The sequence below is a fragment of the Rhagoletis zephyria genome, unplaced genomic scaffold, assembly GCF_001687245.7.
Source record: "Rhagoletis zephyria isolate East Lansing unplaced genomic scaffold, Rhagoletis_zephyria_1.1 Rzeph_scaffold_03101, whole genome shotgun sequence".
NCBI lineage: Eukaryota > Metazoa > Arthropoda > Insecta > Diptera > Tephritidae > Rhagoletis > Rhagoletis zephyria.
The window spans coordinates 39,642-59,888 of record NW_016160185.1 but is presented as its reverse complement, the minus strand read 5'-3'; the positions used below and the strand labels follow the sequence as shown (position 1 = coordinate 59,888).

Below are 20,247 nucleotides of genomic sequence, written 5' to 3'. Positions count from 1 at the left end.
CTCAGCCATAATTACTAACATATATGTATGTATATGTAGCAATTCCACAGAACGTCCGGCTGCATTGCCCTTCCTACGTATGACCGCAGGAAATGTCGCCGGTGCAAAATATGCATTAATATAAATACTTATTGTATGTTTTTTTTCTTTTGTGTGTGCGCATAAATTAACTTGCGCGTGCTTGTCTGCGCCTGTGTGGAAATTATGCAGCCACTTTAACGCAAATTTGTCTCGGTTGTAATTAATCACTTTTACTGTTTTTTTTTTTTAAATTTTTTTTTTATATTCATTTCATTTGCACCAGCGCTAAAAACTACATATTTGAACTTTTATACATATGTATGCATTCTTATTTCTTTTCCCGCTTCTGTGCTCAGCAGATATCGGCATGGAAAGGATCACAGGTGAGTTGCAATGTCTCTTGGGTTTAAATGCATAATTCGATTAGTAGAATGTTGTGTTGCTTTTTTGCTTCGCACTTTTTTTTAAACTATTTTGTATTTTTTATTAGCATTTTTTCTTGTTAGTTACGAAATTTCGTCAAAAGCACAATTTCAAGGGTCAAAACAACCCTTTCAGGCGGGAGCTAATGGGTTAATATATTCTACGAAAATATTTCCAATGATAATAAGCTTTTGTAATAGTTAATCAATAAAATCATATTAACGATTTTAAATTCCTTTCAATATCTATAATTTTTTTTGTCCACATTTCACTTTCAACTTCAACTTACAGTTACATTTATTGCATGCGATTCCATTATGCTTTCTTAAAACCCTTAATTTCAGTTTACGTAATAAATCCTGCTAATTGTTAGTCTTTTATTTCATATCCACCTTATCTCAACAATGTTTTTCAATCTTCTTTTCCTTCCCTCTCCACCACAGAGTTCTCTCTCTAAAGCCTTCCGTTTCAATGCAAAATCATCACGCAGCGGAAGCTCCATTGGGGATCGTTCATCCTTCGGCAACTCCACCTCTCCCACACCATCGTATAGTAGCTCCGAAGGTGGTGGAGGAATTTACGCCGCTATAGGCGGTCACCCACCGCACTCAGCGCCGCTCTACCCCACCACCTCACATCATTTCCCACCACCTACAACTGCACCACCACCACCGCCGCCCTCATCAGCACCTGGTCTGGGAGCACACGTAAGTGGCAGCGGCAGCGGCAGCGGCAACATCTTCAGCTACGCACCGCCTGGACACCGCGTTAGTGCGCCACCTGTGAGTAGCAGCAGCACCGCTGAATCAATTACAGATCCAAATGCTTTGTACGAGCAACATCGACGTGTGAAAAGCATTAGTGATATTGGCGGCATGTCGACTGGAGTGGGTAGCATAGCAGCTGGTGGAGCAGTCACAACGTGCGCAACACCAGTGACGACCGCAACCCTGAAGAGTGTCGGCAGTATGGGCAGTAGTAATGATGGTTTGCGTAGCGGGCATAGTGGTGGTAGTAGTGTCGGTTGTGCTTCAGGTTCTTCCGGTTCACCTGTATGAGAATCAGTTATCATGTAAGACGTGTCGAATGCGTACTTGCATACATACCTACACATACGAGTATATCTAGTAATAATAATAATACAGAATATATTATTAGTAGATATACATAAATATGAAGATGGGAAAGGGATAGATAATGTGGTAAAATATAAAGGAAAATTACTTTTAAGCAAACTATGTAGTTATATGGAATTATTGTGAGTTATTTTAAAATACTCATGCATTGTTAATCGCTACATAAAATGTTTGTAAGTATTTGTATGTGGTTCACGCGCCCTTTGTGGCATACAAATATACATAAATATTTATAATGAAAATTATTGTGGCATTTAAAATTTATTATTCATATTTTTGTTATTCTACCATAAAATACTCATCCACGTACACATTACGCTTACACTCACACACTCACGTGAAATGTATAATACAAACTAATCCTTTTGGTAATTTTAAATTTACCTATTTACCGAACACTACGCCAATTGGAAATCTTTTCTAACATGTAAAGGAAATAATAAAGGGAATTACTACAAAATTTAAATTTTGTGTGAAAACGCAATTATGGTTCGATCCAAGGCGAATTCATATAAGGCGGCATCGATTCAACAAATACAACAATTGCTTGTATTTTGTTTTTGCTTTTAACAGGCCATTGTCAAGTTTCAGCTATTCTTCCCAGAATGAAAAGCGCCGACAAAATAATACAAACACTCTCCCTTTTCACTCACTCACTAGCGAGATACAAAATTTTGACAATCAAACGCTACTCGCAGATGATGAAACAACACCACCTGATATAAATTCGCCTTGGTTTGATCAATTCATATAGTTTGTATAGAAAAAATAGATAGAAGGACACATATATACATACATATCCTCGCAATTTTTTGAGGGACTTAGTTTTCTGTTACCCATACTAACCATATTTTCTTTGTCAAGCTAATTATCTAATTAATTGTCGGATAAAATTTCCAAAAACGTTAATTTTGAATTTGAAATTTTGAGATATGAGTCGACTTATAACGAAAATATCACAAAAATAATACACTTATCGCCTTATTCATAAAAAATAGAGTAGCTTTACAAAGCTTTATAAATTGACGTTTTCATAAATTTTTTCAATTTATAAACCTTTTGTAAAGCTAATTTATTTTTTAGAATAAGGCTCTAGAAAATTTCACTTTCAAGTTTACTACAACTTTCTCTTCGCCACCATCTAACCAGAGACTTATTATGAAAGCAACCTCTGAGGATCATTCACTCATTCGAACGTTTGATCAAATCTCTGTAAGTCAAAGAAATCACATAAATTAAGCTTAACAGTCAAAAGTTTTATGAAAAATGCTTTCCAGCTTCACCTTCTTCAGTTTTGCGAGTTGAACTTAATCGCTCCTTAGTTTTTCCAAATACAGTGCGTGAGAAAGTTCGAGTAAATAAATCACCTGTTTAAGTAAATGCTTCACTCCATTAGCTCTACGAAATTATTTCACTTCATTTGCTCACAGCTTTGCCAGCTGCAAAGCATTTACTAATCTTATGAATATAGAGATGCTTCATCTGCATGGTGGTTTGATTCACTGCAGACTGCATTCAATGGGAAACATTAATTCGGAATTTTATATTATACTGGGCAATTATGTTAAGATTGCGTAGAGTACATATCGATGGTCCTCTGCAGAAACGACACAATTTAAAAATTTCATATTTTTCAGTACAGCCAATTAAAGATTTTGTGTTTCGTAATTTAGCAATTATATTTCTTGGAACGTAATAATTTCGGACAATTTTCAGCCATTAGGAAGAGAAAATTTGTAAACTTTCAAATTATGACTTTTTTTCTAAAGATTTCGGTTTTATTGCAAATGGCACAACTGCGCCCCTATCGGATTAGTAAGAAGTAAGCATAAAATATGGTTATTTATAAACCTATTCCACTATATAACTCAGTTGTGTCGTTATTGCAGGGAACCATCGATATGTAAATATGTATGAAAATTTTTGCCTAAGTGAATTTGTATGTAATTTTTATTCATAACCATACATTTTGCAGCAAATATAATTTTCTATTAGTTAAAACAGCCGTCTCATTGCAACATATTTATGTACATACAATGTACGTATACATGCACACATTTATACATTTGTTTTTGCATACATACATATTCATATTTAAAACTGCAGCATATGTAATTGCAAATATATTTGCTAATGTATGAGTTTACACAAGTAGCAAATAGCTAACCGAAACCAGCTGGGAAATCGATGGCATTTTGGGTAATGGTGCTGTTGTGAATTTCTAAAGGTATGTGCATATAGATATATTTATATAAGGAATGCATATTGCACGGCAAAGCACAAGAAATTTCCTTAGCATAGGGCTGCCAGACGTCCTGGTTATCTAGGATTTGTCCTGGTTTTTTAATGAAGGTCAATGCATACACTCATTTCCTATTTAGCAGCTTTTTGCTTTGAAAAAAGGTTAAGCTTTCTGTTATAAAAGTAATCTACATTTGGTTAGTTTTTATGATGTAAAGGGTCTAATCGTAACTAAATGTCGTTGTCGTAGTTTTGTTCCCTAGAACGTTTAAAAAGCCAAACCGAAATGAGGACAAAACATTCGGGAGTGTTTTCACAAGAACGAAAGCGTGAACAAAACTGTCTAGAACATTCACAACGAGAATTATATAAGAACAAAACCCTGTGGAACTTTCCCAAAGAGAACAAAATGCGAACAATAGTTTCGGCGCCCTTTCTAAGGGAACAAAATCGGGATAAAAGTCACGGGAACTTTCTGCCGAAGAACAAAACGGGAAGAAAAGTCTAAGGAATTTTCTCTCGAATAACAAATTGGGAACTAAAGTTTCAGGAACGTTCTGACAGAGAAAAAACGGTAACAAATCTTCTCTGAGCTATTCGCGATCAAAATTTTTCGTCACTGGTTCTTACTGAAATGCGAACAATCGTTTTGGGACCCTTTCTAAGAGAACAACATCGAGACAAAAGTCACGGGAACTTTCTTGCGAAAAACAAAACGGCAAGAAAAGTCTAACGACCTTTCTCTCGAAGCACAATTTGGGAACTTAAGTCTCAGGCACGTTCTGACAGAGAACAAATAGTAACAAATCTTCTCTGAGCTATTCGCGAACAAAATTTTTCAGCACTGGTTCCACTGAAACGATTTTTCATTCCAGCACGCAGACGTCCCTCTCATTATTAATGTTAAGTTTTCAAGACTTTCACCTCTATAGCTAGTGTCGATCAGTAGTAGATAAACGACTATTATTCTATTATCGATTTTCCTTGGAGTTTTCTCGGGAGTTTTGTTCTCAGTCTGTTCTTTTTGAGAACTTTTCCGAACGTTTTGTTCTCACTATGTTTCCTTTGAAACTGTCCTCAATACATTTGTTCCCGTTTTGTTCTTTCGCGGCAACGTTCTTCACATAACAAAATATAACACTTGTATCGTTCTACTTTATTTCATAATTGCTATCAATTTCTGATAATTTTTTCAACTACGATTTGTTCTTCCAACTTAACAAATTCATGACATATCGCCAAATATCAGCAGTAACTTGTGTATCAAATGTCCTCCAGAGGACATTTATAACCCTTGCAACACTTATTACTACTAAACGCTGTGTCATGTAGCGGGCCTTAACGACCTCTACATTACATGTCATGTAAGTGACACTTATGTTCACTGTATGACATGTTCTCCAGAGGGAACTTACCGACTTTTACATGGCCATATCATGCAGGGGGCGCTTGTTATCACAGCATGTTATGTCATTTAAAAGTCCCTGATGACAAAACGGCCCCCGAAGTACTATATGAAAAAGTCATTATCCACTTCCAGCAATAACTACCCCTGCGGGAAATGTGCATTAAACATAAAATGTCAAAGAGAAAAATAATATTTTTTTTTAAATTTGTTTACTTGTCTATTTATTTACTTTATTTAACATTGCATATTTGTTTATTTATTCTGCTGTAGGTAGTCCCATAATCGAATTCTGTCAGCCCTAACTCTGCGGGAAATGTATCTAACTATAAGGTAACTTGAAGTTGATTAGGAAGGAACTAAAGGTTACTGTTATCTGTATCTTTGAGGAAAGCTAACTATATTTCTATGGCGATGGCCCGCAATAGTCAAGGTTGGTTACCTCTGCATTTGATTTCAACTAACTTGTAACTAACTACTTTTGGACATAAAATATCAATTAAAAAACAAAATAAAAAAATTTTAATATAAAATGTCGATCTCCTTTTTATTTATCCTCAATTAGAAAAAGTACTTGTGAAGTGCAGAATGAAAATGTATTCAAAGTTGTTTAAAGAAAACAATCTTCCGGTTTCGCCTGCATTATTCCTGCATCACTTTTCAACTAATTTCAAGTTAGCTTTTTGCAGCTAACTACAAGTTATATATTTTATAGAAATCCCGCAAAAAAGCTAACTCCAAGTTGGTTATTTTTTATCTATTGATAAATTTTACTGCAGGGTAAGTATATCAGAGTAGCCATTTTAATGTATTTATATACATAGAAAAACGTCTCTATGTTATGTAAAAGTTTATTTAAAATATGCAAGTGTAATTTATTTCTGCAAATATGCATTTAAAACATCTTCCCGCGAACATGACTCTCTAAGTCATCAAAATCAAAGAAACTCCCACGTATCAAAAGCTCACAATAATGGCCCACCTGTTTGAAGAATTATCCCACTAGCGAAAAATATCTTTAAAAAAACGCTGAAAAATTTAAATAAAATTATGACTTACTGTACATATGTATGTATTTAGCTATAAAAGTAATTAATTACATTAACGAACCAAAAAATTTAATACATTTTCTATCCCATGTAAAATCATACATACTTCGCATACCAGGAATGTGAAAACATCAAAAGTAAATATTCGAAAATCCGATTGCAAGTTATTTACACAAATAAAAATTAAACAGAAAATCCAACGACTTACATTTGTTGTTACATGCATATTTAGGTGCATAATACGTACATATGTATGTATGTATTTATGCACATAAAAATAGAAAAGAGACATAATCTGTTGCTGCTATTGGAAACACAATTGTAATGCGATTAGAAACTAATTACAAGCACTCAATCTGGCAAAAAAAAGTATGGAAATTGCGAAAATGTACAAGTACACGAGTATTACAAAAAAAAAAATATTTACATATAGCAAAAAATATCAAACACATGTCGACAGCCAATTAATGCAATTAAAAAGTTAAGGTGGCAAATTGAAAGTGACAATGACACAACTGTAATTAGTAGCAGTAATGCTGAATCAAATCAAATGTGCACTAACTGCAGCTTATTAGCATAATTAAGCATGAATGAGTAATGGAAATCACAGGTGTAATCGATAGAAAAAAAAAATAGAGAACTTGTTGAAAGGAACAATAAATAATTTAAATTAAAAATAAATTATTAAAATATGTGCATAAAAATAAGAAATCATCACATCACAAATATAAGTACATACTACATACATACATACATACACCACTTCAGAGCTACACGTGTGTGTACATGAGTGAAGATTGGGTGCTAATTAAATTTACACTAAGCAAGAAGACTTTTTGTAGTTAAACCAAATTAAATTTGTTAGCGTTTACAGGCAACAGAGAAATACTCGCACATACCTACATACTTACACACATACATACAATACATATAATCAGATTTTTCACTAGTTGTAGATATTCTCAATTTTTACTTTAACTTAAAATTAATTTGTATTTATGTAAATCTGTGGTTGGCATGCAGTTATGTAAAGATGAGAACAAAAAAATCTCTATTACGATATATTAAACGTAAAATTTATCACACGAAAATCAAGTATTTTTTACTATTTTCTAACTAAATTGCTGTAATAAAAATATTTAAAATGAAATGCATATATGTATTAAAATATGTATGTATAGTCAAGTAAATTTAATGAATGAATTTACTATTAAATTAAAACAAACGATATATATTTATGTATAAATGTATGCATTAACAATGAGCTAGTTAAGCAAAATTAATTACAACTCTATTGAATATGAAATAAAATAAGAAAACAATTTATTGAAGAAAGGTGCTCACTAATATTATTTTATTCGTTGAGTAAGTAATGAAAGGGAAGTTCACGAGACTAATATATCTACGTCGTCGGGAATTCCTTGTAATCCACTTGATTGCTGAAGAATCCGCAAACGATATCGCCAACTGACACCAATTTCATTAGTAGTATTTATCTCAGCAAATTCAGACCGACAAAATGCAGTATGACTTCGGTCTCAAACACACACACAGATAAATCTCTTACTAACACAACTATGTACCGTATATGTAGTGCATAGGTACATAACCGGTTCCAGATAGTCTGAAAAGACTAATGTATTTTCGTATATTCTTTTTGGTTGTTTGTGTTTCCGACAGGGTAGGAATATGATGTATTGTGGAACGATTTTCCGTCATCCCTTGTCAAATTTGGGTTGGACACAAACCGGTTTCGGCGTTGTGCCATCTTCAGTGTAATTTTTCGTTCTGAATAATGAATGACACTGAAGATGGCACAACGCCGAGACCGGTTTGTCTCTAAACTAAATATGACAAGGGATGACGGAAAATCGTTCCATAATACATCGTATTTACATATGTTGGTCTGGTCAGACAGTCTGAAAAGACTAGTGTGTCGAGGTTTCAAGACATGTATAGCTCATATGGCTCTTTATTCCGTCGTCGGTAGTTTTGCCGTTTACAACACGCGAAGTCCCTTAAATCGTCCGTAAACATGTTTTTTACGAGACAACTCATCGAACGTGTCACACTAAGTAATCGGGTGTGGATTTTATTCGAAGGACTTTAAAGTTTTCTCTTCTCTCGAATTTATGACAGTTAACAGTCTCATGCCGAGGCGTGAATGCGGAGAATTCTCACTTAACGGCGTTTGAACTTAATTTGCCATTTTCTCGGAGAGCGGAGCTGTTATTTCGGCTGTGATGTCCTTTAAAAGTCGAAGCTGATTAAGGAGTAAAGAACTTTTTGGAATACGTATGTAGGTAAGTATATTATCGTAGCTGCCCGCAGCCAGCGTTAGAAGGATACACACTTTGGCCCTTTTCTTTTCCCTAGAAGTGAGACAAATTCATCGTATGGATTAAGGTCATAAAATCGTCGCTGCTTACTGCACCTAATTCAGGCATACACTCAAGAAAATAATGATGGCCGGATTATCGGCGAGCCCTCGCTAATTCTGATATAGATAATATTCTACACTTTCGGTTTCCTCTACATCGCGACTGCTGAGACACAAGTCATTTCGGCTGTTGTTGGCGTGTCTTGCCACCTATCAGTGGCCGGTAATAACCCCCGATATTATATCCGATCAGTCTATGCACCAGTCTGGTCGCAGGCAATAAGATACCCTTTCCTGCCTGTTCATCCGCCACACAGTTTTCTGCTATACTTATCCTTGCAACCCACACCCATACTATGTATATCCGTGACTTTCAAATTCAATTTCAAAAACCTGACATCATATTTGAAATCAGCGATCTCAAAAACCCCCAAACACCAAGTTTCAAATCAATTTAGGTACTTCCCGACTTTTGGCCAGCAAATAGTAGTCGCCAGAATTTTGGAAGGAATAATTCCCTCCATACCTGGATATTTGTAGGGATGGACGGTCCTTTTGGCCCAGTTTACCCTTTTGATCTCTTTAATTCTCTCTTGTGCTAATGGGCAACCAGATGTAGTTGTTGATAGGCTGGGTTTTAGAGTAAAATAATAATAAATTGGCGCATACACAATATATTTGTGCTTGGCTGAACTTCTCCTCCGATTTGTGGTGTGGACATTGATGTTTTCGCACAAAGANATGGACGGTCCTTTTGGCCCAGTTTACCCTTTTGATCTCTTTAATTCTCTATTGTGCTAATGGGCAACCAGATGTAGTTGTTGATAGGCTGGGTTTTAGAGTAAAAATAATAATAATAGTTTGACGCATACACAGTATATTAGTGCTTGGCTGAACTTCTCCTCCGATTTGTGGTGTGGACATTGATGTTTTCGCACAAAGGAGAGGGGCTACAAAAAAAGGCGTTTTCTTTTCTTTTTTTATCGGAAAATAGCAGCCTAGCCTTTTGAGTGCACGCCGAAAAATGCGCACTCGCTCGTACATCTTGCGTTTCCTCGCGTGCCGACGTCCAGTCGCCATTCGGCTTCTGAATTTAAATCGGAGATGCCGTGTTCTTTACCAGCACATTTCTCAATCGATTGCCTTCCGACTGTTCTTTCCGCAGTCCCGTTGGGCTTTCTTTCCTAATGGCACCCTAAAACTTCCTTAAGTATTCCTTTGTAGGCAGGCCAATAACCATTTCGCTTTACTGTATTGATTGGCTCCCTACTTGACATCCTAAGGTAGGCGATTTCACTAGTCCGCCAGTGTGGTTTCCTACGATGCTAGTAGCGTTGATCTTACCAGGCATTGGCCGGTTAGCACCCACGCCAAAGGAACGAGCCATACTAGGAGCATAAGAATTCACCACAAGATAAGGATAAATGGAAAAAAAGCTAGTACTACCCGTTTCTCAAGTTAATAAACACACGATTTTTTATACAAATGAAGATTGGAAAGAGACCATACCATAGCGTCGTTCTCAACTTTACCTTAAATTTTTGTTATTAAAACAAAAATTGTTTTAAACTTTTTTGATTAAAATTTTAATTCCATAAACCAATATTCTAATAACACAATTCATTTTGAAAATTACTTTGATCAAAATTCTTCAGAAATATTTTTTTTATTTATTTATTTTTTATAATTTTTTGAGCTTCAAATCTATTTTGCATGAATGCAATGTTTATCCACACTTTTTGCCAGCAGCACCACCACCAGTGCTTTTCTTTCCCAATCCACCGCCTCCTTTTTTAGTCGCGGACACCAACAACATCTGACCACTGCTCCAGCACAGCAACAATAAAAGTGGCAACATTAAAAATGTTGATCGCATTTTGCAAATTCAGAAAGAAACTCAAATATTTTTACGAGAAACTGTAGTCCGTTTTATTCGGAAGTCAATCGCTGGTCACTCACTACCAATTGATTATTTTCTCATTTATATTCACATTTATATAGGCCACTGAGAGATTATTTAAATTAAATTTTTGCATCTGTCACGCCTCTGCAGAATTACATTTACTTTAGTAATAGATTATAGTTTTTATTTTTGATAAATTTAATTAGCTGTAACTATTTAGCACGCGAAAGAATTTGCCCTTTTTATTGCTAGTACAAATTTAATTTTGGGATTTACCAGGGGGTTTTCCGATCGCAGCTGTGCGTCATCAATTGTAATTATAGCCTTAACAGATTTCAAGCTAAAGTTCGGCTGCGCAGAATATTTCATTGATCGTTTCTTACATACATATGTATGTATAAGTATATGAAATGCGATAAATTAATTGTATACTATTCCATTTAAAAGGTAATTGTGGGCAAGATTTACCGATAAGTCAGCCCAGTCAGCAATGGGGCAAAAGTTCGTCTGGATGATAAATGATTTTACGTATTTTGTATTCCTAGATATTTGCTCTGTTAGGCACAATTTTTTCCGATTAATACCCGAAAATTTAAATCTTAGTGTACTTATTCCAATTCACAAAAAGATGTTATCCTGCGTCAATACCGCGAGATAAGTCTAATAAATATTGTCGACATACTGAGTGAAAAGTTAAAGTCCATTACCAATTAACTGTTTGGATCTTGGGTTGCATTTTATACCTACTGCCAGGTGAAAATTGTCCTGCCGCCCAATGTGGGTCAGACGCTTCTGGATTTTTCGTAAGAGTCCACCCTTCATAAAGTTCGAGTCGTTCTCAGCGTTCGTCGGGCAGTGGGTGGGGATAGATTGTAGATTCACTTCACTCCCCCATAGGATCTCCTTAAAGAAACTACTAGTAAACCTAGATCCCCATGAAAACAAAGGGGATGGCTTATACCAACGATGAAGCCATACTTGTAACGGGTCAGCTTACTGCAATTCTAAGCAAAATTATCGCCAACCCTATAAAAAAGTATGTAGATTCTTGGGCCATAAACTGTTCATTTACGGGTCTTTAGTGATAGCCAAGCTTTTAACTAAATTATTTTGGAAAACACAACGAACCGTTTGGTCAGAGAGGTACCACGGTCCGCAACCACCCTCAGAATTATTTCGCCNGTCTAATAAATATTGTCGACATACTGAGTGAAAAGTTAAAGTCCATTACCAATTAACTGTTTGGATCCTGGGTTGCATTTTATACCTACTGCCAGGTGAAAATTGTCCTGCCGCCCAATGTGGGTCAGACGCTTCTGGATTTTTCGTAAGAGTCCACCCTTCATAAAGTTCGAGTCGTTCTCAGCGTTCGTCGGGCAGTGGGTGGGGATAGATTGTAGATTCACTTCACTCCCCCATAGGATCTCCTTAAAGAAACTACTAGTAAACCTAGATCCCCATGAAAACAAAGGGGATGGCTTATACCAACGATGAAGCCATACTTGTAACGGGTCAGCTTACTGCAATTCTAAGCAAAATTATCGCCAACCCTATAAAAAAGTATGTAGATTCTTGGGCCATAAACTGTTCATTTACGGGTCTTTAGTGATAGCCAAGCTTTTAACTAAATTATTTTGGAAAACACAACGAACCGTTTGGTCAGAGAGGTATTCCACGGTCCGCAACCACCCTCAGAATTATTTCGCCCAGTAATAACTGGGAGGACTCGAGAGGATACAGGTGGACGAAACTCGTGTTTTTCTTAATCTCTCTAACTAAGTATTTGTTTTCATTGAGCAGATTGGACTGCACTGCAGACAACTTATGGGACTGTTGACTGTTATAGTCCGACCCAAACTTTTTTATGGCTAAGCATTATGACGATAAAAAACTTTGCGGCATTCAAAAGTTGCATAGACGAAAATATATTTTTTGATGCAAAAACAGCATAAATGCAGAAATTCTCTGTTCTCGGTTTTGCCACAAAAAAGTTTATTGTCCACACTCTGTGATCCTTCGGTATGGTATATGTACGGTGACCATCCGTCCTGTATTCTAAAGGACAGTCCTTTATTTTAACCTTCTGTCCTGTATATTTTTTTTTTCAAAATAAAGGACGTCTTTTGCCCTTTATTTCTTAAAATGTCCTTTAAATCAGTTCTGCATTTTTCAGAGGTAAATTTTTAAAGACAGAATATGACAAATACAAATTTTCCTTATAAACAATAATGAAAACCTTCGCGAGTATGTTTCGCACCCCATTAAAGGTTTCTATTTAATCGGTAATCTTTGTACAATCTATAAGCATAGGGAAAGTTGGGGCCAGGATCGTATTGCACGCTGAGTTGCCAGTTCCACTGAAAGAGAACAATAAATCCCCTGCTGCACAGTGGTTCAAAATTGGCATTTAGTGTACGTAATTCACTGGAACCCTCATTTTTCACTTAATTTGAATAATTTTAATTTTTTTTAATGAGAGATTACAATATTTTCAAGAGACCATTTGAGCCTGATTTGTTAATTTTTATTTGATTACATTAAATTTCTTAGAACAAAATGCAAAAAAAGTAGCAATTTTGAATATAATGCTCAAGTTAATAAATATTACTTACAAAACGAAAAAATTACACAAAAAAATTAAAGGTTATAAAAAAAATATTCACCAAAATAAATATTTTTTTTTGGTTTTTATNATATTTGCAAGAGACCATTTGAGCCTGATTTGTTAATTTTTATTTGATTACATTAAATTTCTAAGAACAAAATGCAGAAAAAGTAGCAATTTTGAATATAATGCTCAAGTTAATAAATATTACTTAATAAAAACTAGTCAAAAATAATTGTATGGTTTTCCCAAAACGAAAAAATTACACAAAAAAATTAAAGGTTATAAAAAAAATATTCACCAAAATAAATATTTTTTTTTGGTTTTTAGCAAAAATGGGTTGAAAAATAAATTCTCCGGTGAATTATGAACATTATATTCCAATTTTGAACCACTGGCTTCGTTCGTCGTGTAGTATGAATTATGGTAAACGCATGTTGGTAGCTAAGGATGGCGAAGTCCTTGAAAAGGATTTGGCTTCAGTTTTCGCTACAGCAGGGAAACTTGTACAATTAAATAATATAATTAACTGGTAAATATTTGATTTAAATTACTATATGGGTAAGGTACTTTTATCATACAAGTTGTATGTGCGTACTCCCAAATCATTTTGAAAAAAATGTCCTTTATTTTACGTTGGTTAATATGGTCACCGTAGGTATATAGCACAAAATGAAATGAGAAACTGAGCAGTAAATGGCATGGATATAGACAAACGCATGCAAATAAAACTGAAAATATATATTAGCACATTTGTTTTTTTTTTTGTAATTTTGTTGTTAATCGAACAGTTGTCGTTAAACACATACTCNATAATGCTCAAGTTAATAAATATTACTTACAAAACGAAAAAATTACACAAAAAAATTAAAGGTTATAAAAAAAATATTCACCAAAATAAATATTTTTTTTTGGTTTTTATCAAAAATTGGTTGAAAAATAAAGGCTCCGGTGAATTATGAACATTATATTCCAATTTTGAACCACTGGCTTCGTCGTGTAGTATGAATTATGGTAAACGAATGTTGGTAGCTAAGGATGGCGAAGTCCTTGAAAAGGATTTGGCTTCAGTTTTCGCTACAGCAGGGAAACTTGTACAATTAAATAATATAATTAACTGGTAAATATTTGATTTAAATTACTATATGGGTAAGGTACTTTTATCATACAAGTTGTATGTGCGTACTCCCAAATCATTTTGAAAAAAATGTCCTTTATTTTACGTTGGTTAATATGGTCACCGTAGGTATATAGCACAAAATGAAATGAGAAACTGAGCAGTAAATGGCATGGATATAGACAAACGCATGCAAATAAAACTGAAGACATTGGAAAGGAATGAACATAATGCAGAACGGCCTACCCTTAATTGGTACTCTCGCTCTAAACCAGAACACGAATTGGATACTAGAATATATTTACAAATATTTTTGGGGTATGCTTAGGATGCTGATCTAATATACTACCATACGTTTTTTTTCAGATTGGCTCTTGTCAGCAAATTAATGCGAGTTTGACAAAATAGCATTCTTAAGAAACAAATATATATTAGCACATTTTTTTTTTTTTTTTTGTAATTTTGTTGTTAATCGAACAGTTGTCGTTAAACACATACTCATGGCCCATACTCACAAGTCTGGCCTTTGAATTGGTATAAAAAAAAAAACATATTTATAGAATACTATTTGTCAAAAAATTAAAAAATTCGATGCATTTCTATTTATTTTAAAATAAAATTTGCCTACATACAATTTGTCTGAATACAAAACATATGTGTCCAAGTGCGAAGACATTGCAAGGACTTGGGGCCTGTTACTGCCGGTCCATAAATTTTCACAATATCATTAATATTACACGGTTTTCTTTGTATCATGGATATAATAAATACCACCAGAAAGATTACATGGTGTTACACTAATCATGAACTTTTGAAGTGACCTAGCACTGGTCGTCGAAGAATTCACGAAACTGCGTATTAGATTTTTTTGCACGCTCAAATTCTCGACTTATTCTTAAAAAACCATTTTTACATGACTTCCCGCATCAAACATTTTTTAGGCAGTCTTTTTTTTACCAATATTAAGTTTTTACATGTCTTTGGAATATTTATACTATTTAAAGATATAATAAATTTTGTGATCACATTGTAAATAAGTGGACAATTTTTGGATTAAATCTAAACTTTACACCAATTTTTATTATTTATTCCACTTTAACAAAATTATCAAGAGACAATTTCGAAAGTTGTGAATTTTCTAAAGATATTTCCAAAATCACTTCCGTTATATTTCGCAGAAAATTTTAATAATTTGGATTGGATTAATTTTGAGGTTTCAATAGTTTATAATTTTTGATTGATTTTGATAAATGGTACCTAGTTTTACTCAGAATTATTTTCGAAGTAATGACTAAAATAGACTGCATATTTTCTTTTGAAATTTCGGCAAAAAATGTTGTTAAAATGGAAAAAAGAATAAAAATTGGTGTACATTTCAGATTTATTCCCAGAATTTTTCCCATATTTATAATGTGCTTACAGAACTTATTACTTTTTTAAAAAATACAAAGATTCTTATCTCGAAAACTAAATGAAAACTTAAAATTGGTTAAGTTTTTTCAACTTTTCTCCATGCTGCTTATTAACTTTTGTTATTTAGTGCAAATAAATATTCACACATACACATGTATTTAAAAAACACATTAATTAATAAAAAACGCTTTCGATTTTTGATTAGCAGTTATGAAAAAATCACAAAACATATTTAATTTTTTTTTTTTTTTATTTAAACAAAAACAATTTCAACATATTGCAACTTTTCATCACCATAACATTGTACAACTATTTTACGACGCCCCCTTTTCAATGGCGTTGCACACTTCATCGGTTTAGGTTTATAGGGCTCCTTTCGATCGAAATACTCCGATCGAGCTGCACTCTCATCATCATCCACATCCTCCGGCAGCTAGCGTCGTTCACCGGCTTCATTGGTATCTGTAGTGGGCGGACGACGTGAGGTAGTGGCCGGACGTCCACGAGGCTCAGGATGTGGCTCGGCAGCGGCTAACGAACCCATGCTGCCGATCAAGGCGAGCAGACCAAAAACGAAGAACAACGATAACCACTTCATTGCTGATGAAAATGAGAGGAGTAAAGTTAATTCAATGTTTCACACTTTAGAAAGTAAATAGTTTCGCGACCTGGTTCTGACTAACAGTCAACTGGGTAGATTTGGCCTATTTTATACTATTTTTTTTAGCGTACATACATATGTACATACGTAATATATATGTATGTACATATGTACATATTTATGAGATGTCGCAAACATAAATTGCTACAGATATGATCTAACTGTATGTCCATAGAAATCGAACGTTAGTGTAACGAATCGGAATAAGTGTCAAATGCGTTTAAATATCCAACTCGAATAGAAGACGGTTTTGTTTATGTTCTATAGATTGCAAAGTTCGATTAGCTGCTAATTGAGTTGTAAATTTTGTCAGAAAATGGGCGGAAAATCACCGGAGCTTTTAAGTATTTATAGCTGAGATTTACAGATAAATAGCAATGGGAAAATTTGGTGGGAAAACTGATTGGACTCTGTGGAGTCTTGTGAGAAGCTTCTAAATTTCATTAATGATGGCCAATGAACACTTCTAACAATAAAAAAAAAAATATTAATTTAAACATTTTTTAATGTGTAGACATCATTGCTTCCTATATGGGCAAAATTTGCGTAAACCGCCACGCATAAACCAAGACAAATTCAGAAGTACGACAAATGAAAACAAACCTTATCAGCTGTTCTAGCAAAAATGGTCGCTGATATTCTAGTTCGGAGCTTCTTCGCAACTAGTTCTAGACATTTTCGGGTCCAGTTCGGGACTTTTTTGGGAACACTTCCGGACTAATTCTGGACTCTTTCCGGTGTAGTTCTGGATTTTTTCGCGACCATTTCGATACTAGTTTGGGACACAGATGTTTACACAAAAAAAGTTCAAGACGTTTTCGGGACTATTTCGGGTCTTGTTCTGGACTTTTTCGGGGCCATCTCGGAACCATTTTGAGACTTTTTCGGGTCTATTTCGGAAACAGTGTAACACAGTTATACACCATTTCCGGGTAGTTCTGGGCTTTTTTCGGGACCATTTCGGGTCTAGTTCAGGACACAGATGTTTACATAACAAATTTCATGAATACCTGGTAATTGCGCCCTTTTTACAAACACTTTTCGAAATTTAATACAATTATATTCAACAATTTTTTTTTTTTTTAATGAGCTTGAGGCCATTTTTAATGAAAAACTTATTGCGGAAAAGCAACAATAATGTGAAAAAACGGTAGAAGTGATAGCTATTTCGGAAATCACCACATTTCCTCATCAGACTTTTTTCAGTAGGCTTCGAACCGACGAGCCCACTTACTCAGCCAGTTGCCTATGCACAATGCCTAGTGGAAATTCGGCATAATAATTAATTTAAGTATAATAACGAATGCTTTAAATTCGAAAATTTTTCAAATAGGCGATTTATTTTCCTAGGTTGCTTAAGTTTAAAAATTTACATTCTCCATGTCCAGTTAACAGAGTTGCGTTTATTAATGCTCCACAGGTCAATGTATCGAGTGATGATGATGATGCCCCAATACCACTACGGGATGCGAAACTATCACGGGATGTGCGACAACTACAGGATGTACAACTTTCGGCTTTACCACTACAACAGGATGCTCAACAAGCACTATATGATGGTCATGATGCCCATGATGATGATGATGTAAAATGCCTGGTGCTGCGCTCACACAAAGCCACATGGTAATGAAGCCGAAAATGCAGAAAAGTGTATTAAAACGCATTTTAACGCAAGTCCGAATGGTTTCTTCCTCCAAATGATACTGAATTTTTCGGACAACGCTGAATGGTTTTATAGCTTGCAAATAGAAAATTTTAAAAGAATTTATTAACCACAACAAATTTGAATTATAGTGGCATTGAGCGCTAAATGCTGGTCACATTTGCAGATGTTAAAACACATGTGCACATATGTACATATGTACTTAAATGCAAGTTTTCTAATATATGTATGTGTGCTTAATTATATATGTACTCACATACAATTATTTATATACAAACAATTAGCTTTTTTTAAGGTAGAGTGTAAATATGCAAAAGTTCTTTTTAGATATCAAATGTAATTGCGTTTTTGTACATTAGTTCTTTAAAAATACAAAATACTTAGCTCTAGTGCGTGTTCACTTAAATTTTTTTTAAATTACATTTACTTCGTAACAGTTGGAAAATAGTTCAGTTTTTCTGACATCAACACGCTTTGACGGTCTCGCCTTCAAGCTGCAGGCATGAAGATTTTTTCAAATTCTTCCCAAACTTTTTCTCAAATTTTTTCTGTTGTTTCTCTGTTAGCTCTTCGACACCAAGTTTAGAAACATATTTTTTCAGTACATGTTTCTTTAATTTTTCCACAGTAATTCCTTCCGCATTCTTTCGCGCGATTTTGTCAATAACCGCGCTCCATTCAAATGTATCGCCACCATCTCCGTTTGCCCCTAATGTTGTATCTGTATTCAAGTCATCAGCTGGAATTACTTCTTCTGTTTTAGACTCTGCTTTTTTTAATTTCTTTTTTGGAGGAGCACCTTTTGTATTAATATCAGCTACAGTTAAGGCTTCAGATGCATTTGCTTTATTCTTCTTTTTAGCTGGCTTAGCATACTCATTAGCTAAATTGTTGACCACTTCTGTTTTGTTGGCTTTCTTATCCCTCTTCGATTTCTTCTTGGCTGTCTCCTCCTGTCCGATCTCTTTGGGGGCATCGCCACCATCTTCGTTTGTCTCCAATGCTGTATCTGTAGTCAACTCATTAACTATAATCAGTTCGTCTGTTTCAGTCTTTGTTTTCTTTGATTTTTTCTTCGGAGGTTGCTCATTTCCATTAATATCACCTAAAGTTGCAACTTCAGCTTCATTGGCTTTATTTTTCTTCGATTTTTTTTTAGCTTGCTCAGCATATTCACTAGTTGCATCGTCGACCACTTCTCCTTCGTTATTTTTGATTTTCTTATCTTTTTTTGAGTTCTTCTTGGCGGTCTCCACATGTCCATTCTCTATAGATGTATCGCGTTTTACTCCATTTTGATATGGTCTATCTTCAACAGGCGTCACATTTTCTTGTTGCTTCGCAGACTTCATCTTTTCCTGCTCCTTTTCAAGCACGCTCCAAACTTCCTCCGCCAAACGCATTGGCATTTTCATGCAGTTTTTTACAAAATTTTGGAATTTCGCCTTTTTTCGTGGTACGTTGTCCACACTCTGTAACCGTTGGAATGCGCTACGTGCATGTGCGCTCAATTTGTAATCGTCTGAATCGAGTATCGCACGTATAATGTCCATCCAACTTTCCTGTTTTTTTGCTCCACTATTTTTAGGTTCTTTATGGACGTAATCTTTACCCGAGTACTTTTGGGCCTCTGTTATGCATTTGGTGTGCGCTACATACTCCTCTGCATGGAAGTCTTTAAGGCAATCCATGCAAGATACATTTTTTGTTGCACCTCGACATTTTGTGTTGTAGTGTTTCGCAACAGCTGGCTTTTTCACAGATTCGCCACAATGATTGCAGGTAAAGAAAACCATGGCTATTACTTATTTTCTTTGCAATTAAGAACCTTGTTAAATTAGCGGCAGTATGAAACACGAAACCTAAACAAACCGCACGTGTTAAAAAGAAAGTGCTGCCAGATGCCAGACGTCAAAAACAGCTGTTGAAATAAATTTGTTAGCAAATACAGCGGACATCAAACTGTTGTGTTGTTGGAAAGCCAGAAATTGTTTACTTAACCCGTACGTGGTACATTGCTTAATGAAAATACTTTGATGCCGCGTTTTCGCTGCATTTAAAATGCAACATTTAGCACTTTTGAACATATGTTTTCGAAGAGCGTTCATGCTGTCGCATTTAGCAAATGTACATTTACGCGAGTTCGAGTTTACGCTGCAAGCCGCGTCTCGAACGTGTCAATAAAGAGGAACATTGAATGTTCGAAAAATTCGCAGCGACGGAATCGTGC

The 20,247-nt window shown here is 34.9% G+C and overlaps 3 protein-coding genes across 3 annotated transcripts; 1 reads left to right on the top strand and 2 right to left on the bottom strand.

Moving 5' to 3' along the window:
* Positions 1 to 341: 341 nt before the first annotated feature.
* Liprin-gamma (liprin protein kazrin) lies at positions 342 to 2,108 on the top strand. Its single transcript, XM_017623262.1, has 2 exons — positions 342 to 404; positions 888 to 2,108. The coding sequence occupies exons 1-2, from the start codon at positions 342 to 344 to the stop codon at positions 1,500 to 1,502; spliced, it is 678 nt and encodes a 225-aa protein (XP_017478751.1). The 3' UTR covers positions 1,503 to 2,108.
* A 13,487-nt stretch (positions 2,109 to 15,595) lies between these two features.
* On the bottom strand, positions 15,596 to 16,353 carry LOC108368414 (uncharacterized). The gene has a single exon (XM_017623264.1). It carries the CDS (start codon positions 16,289 to 16,291, stop codon positions 16,127 to 16,129), a length of 165 nt encoding a protein of 54 aa, XP_017478753.1. The 5' UTR covers positions 16,292 to 16,353; the 3' UTR covers positions 15,596 to 16,126.
* Positions 16,354 to 18,322: 1,969 nt separating this feature from the next.
* LOC108368413 (cell growth-regulating nucleolar protein) lies at positions 18,323 to 19,919 on the bottom strand. The gene has a single exon (XM_017623263.1). It carries the CDS (start codon positions 19,811 to 19,813, stop codon positions 18,482 to 18,484), a length of 1,332 nt encoding a protein of 443 aa, XP_017478752.1. The 5' UTR covers positions 19,814 to 19,919; the 3' UTR covers positions 18,323 to 18,481.
* Between the last annotated feature and the right edge of the window lie 328 nt (positions 19,920 to 20,247).

Excerpts from the sequence above, each read along its gene's own strand:
- Liprin-gamma (XM_017623262.1), top strand. The coding sequence starts at position 342 with ATGCATTCTTATTTCTTTTCCCGCTTCTGTGCTCAGCAGATATCGGCA. Across the intron at positions 405-887 it reads CGGCATGGAAAGGATCACAG|AGTTCTCTCTCTAAAGCCTT; the intron begins GTGAGTTGCAAT and ends TCTCCACCACAG.
- LOC108368414 (XM_017623264.1), bottom strand. The coding sequence starts at position 16,291 with ATGAAGTGGTTATCGTTGTTCTTCGTTTTTGGTCTGCTCGCCTTGATC.
- LOC108368413 (XM_017623263.1), bottom strand. The coding sequence starts at position 19,813 with ATGGTTTTCTTTACCTGCAATCATTGTGGCGAATCTGTGAAAAAGCCA.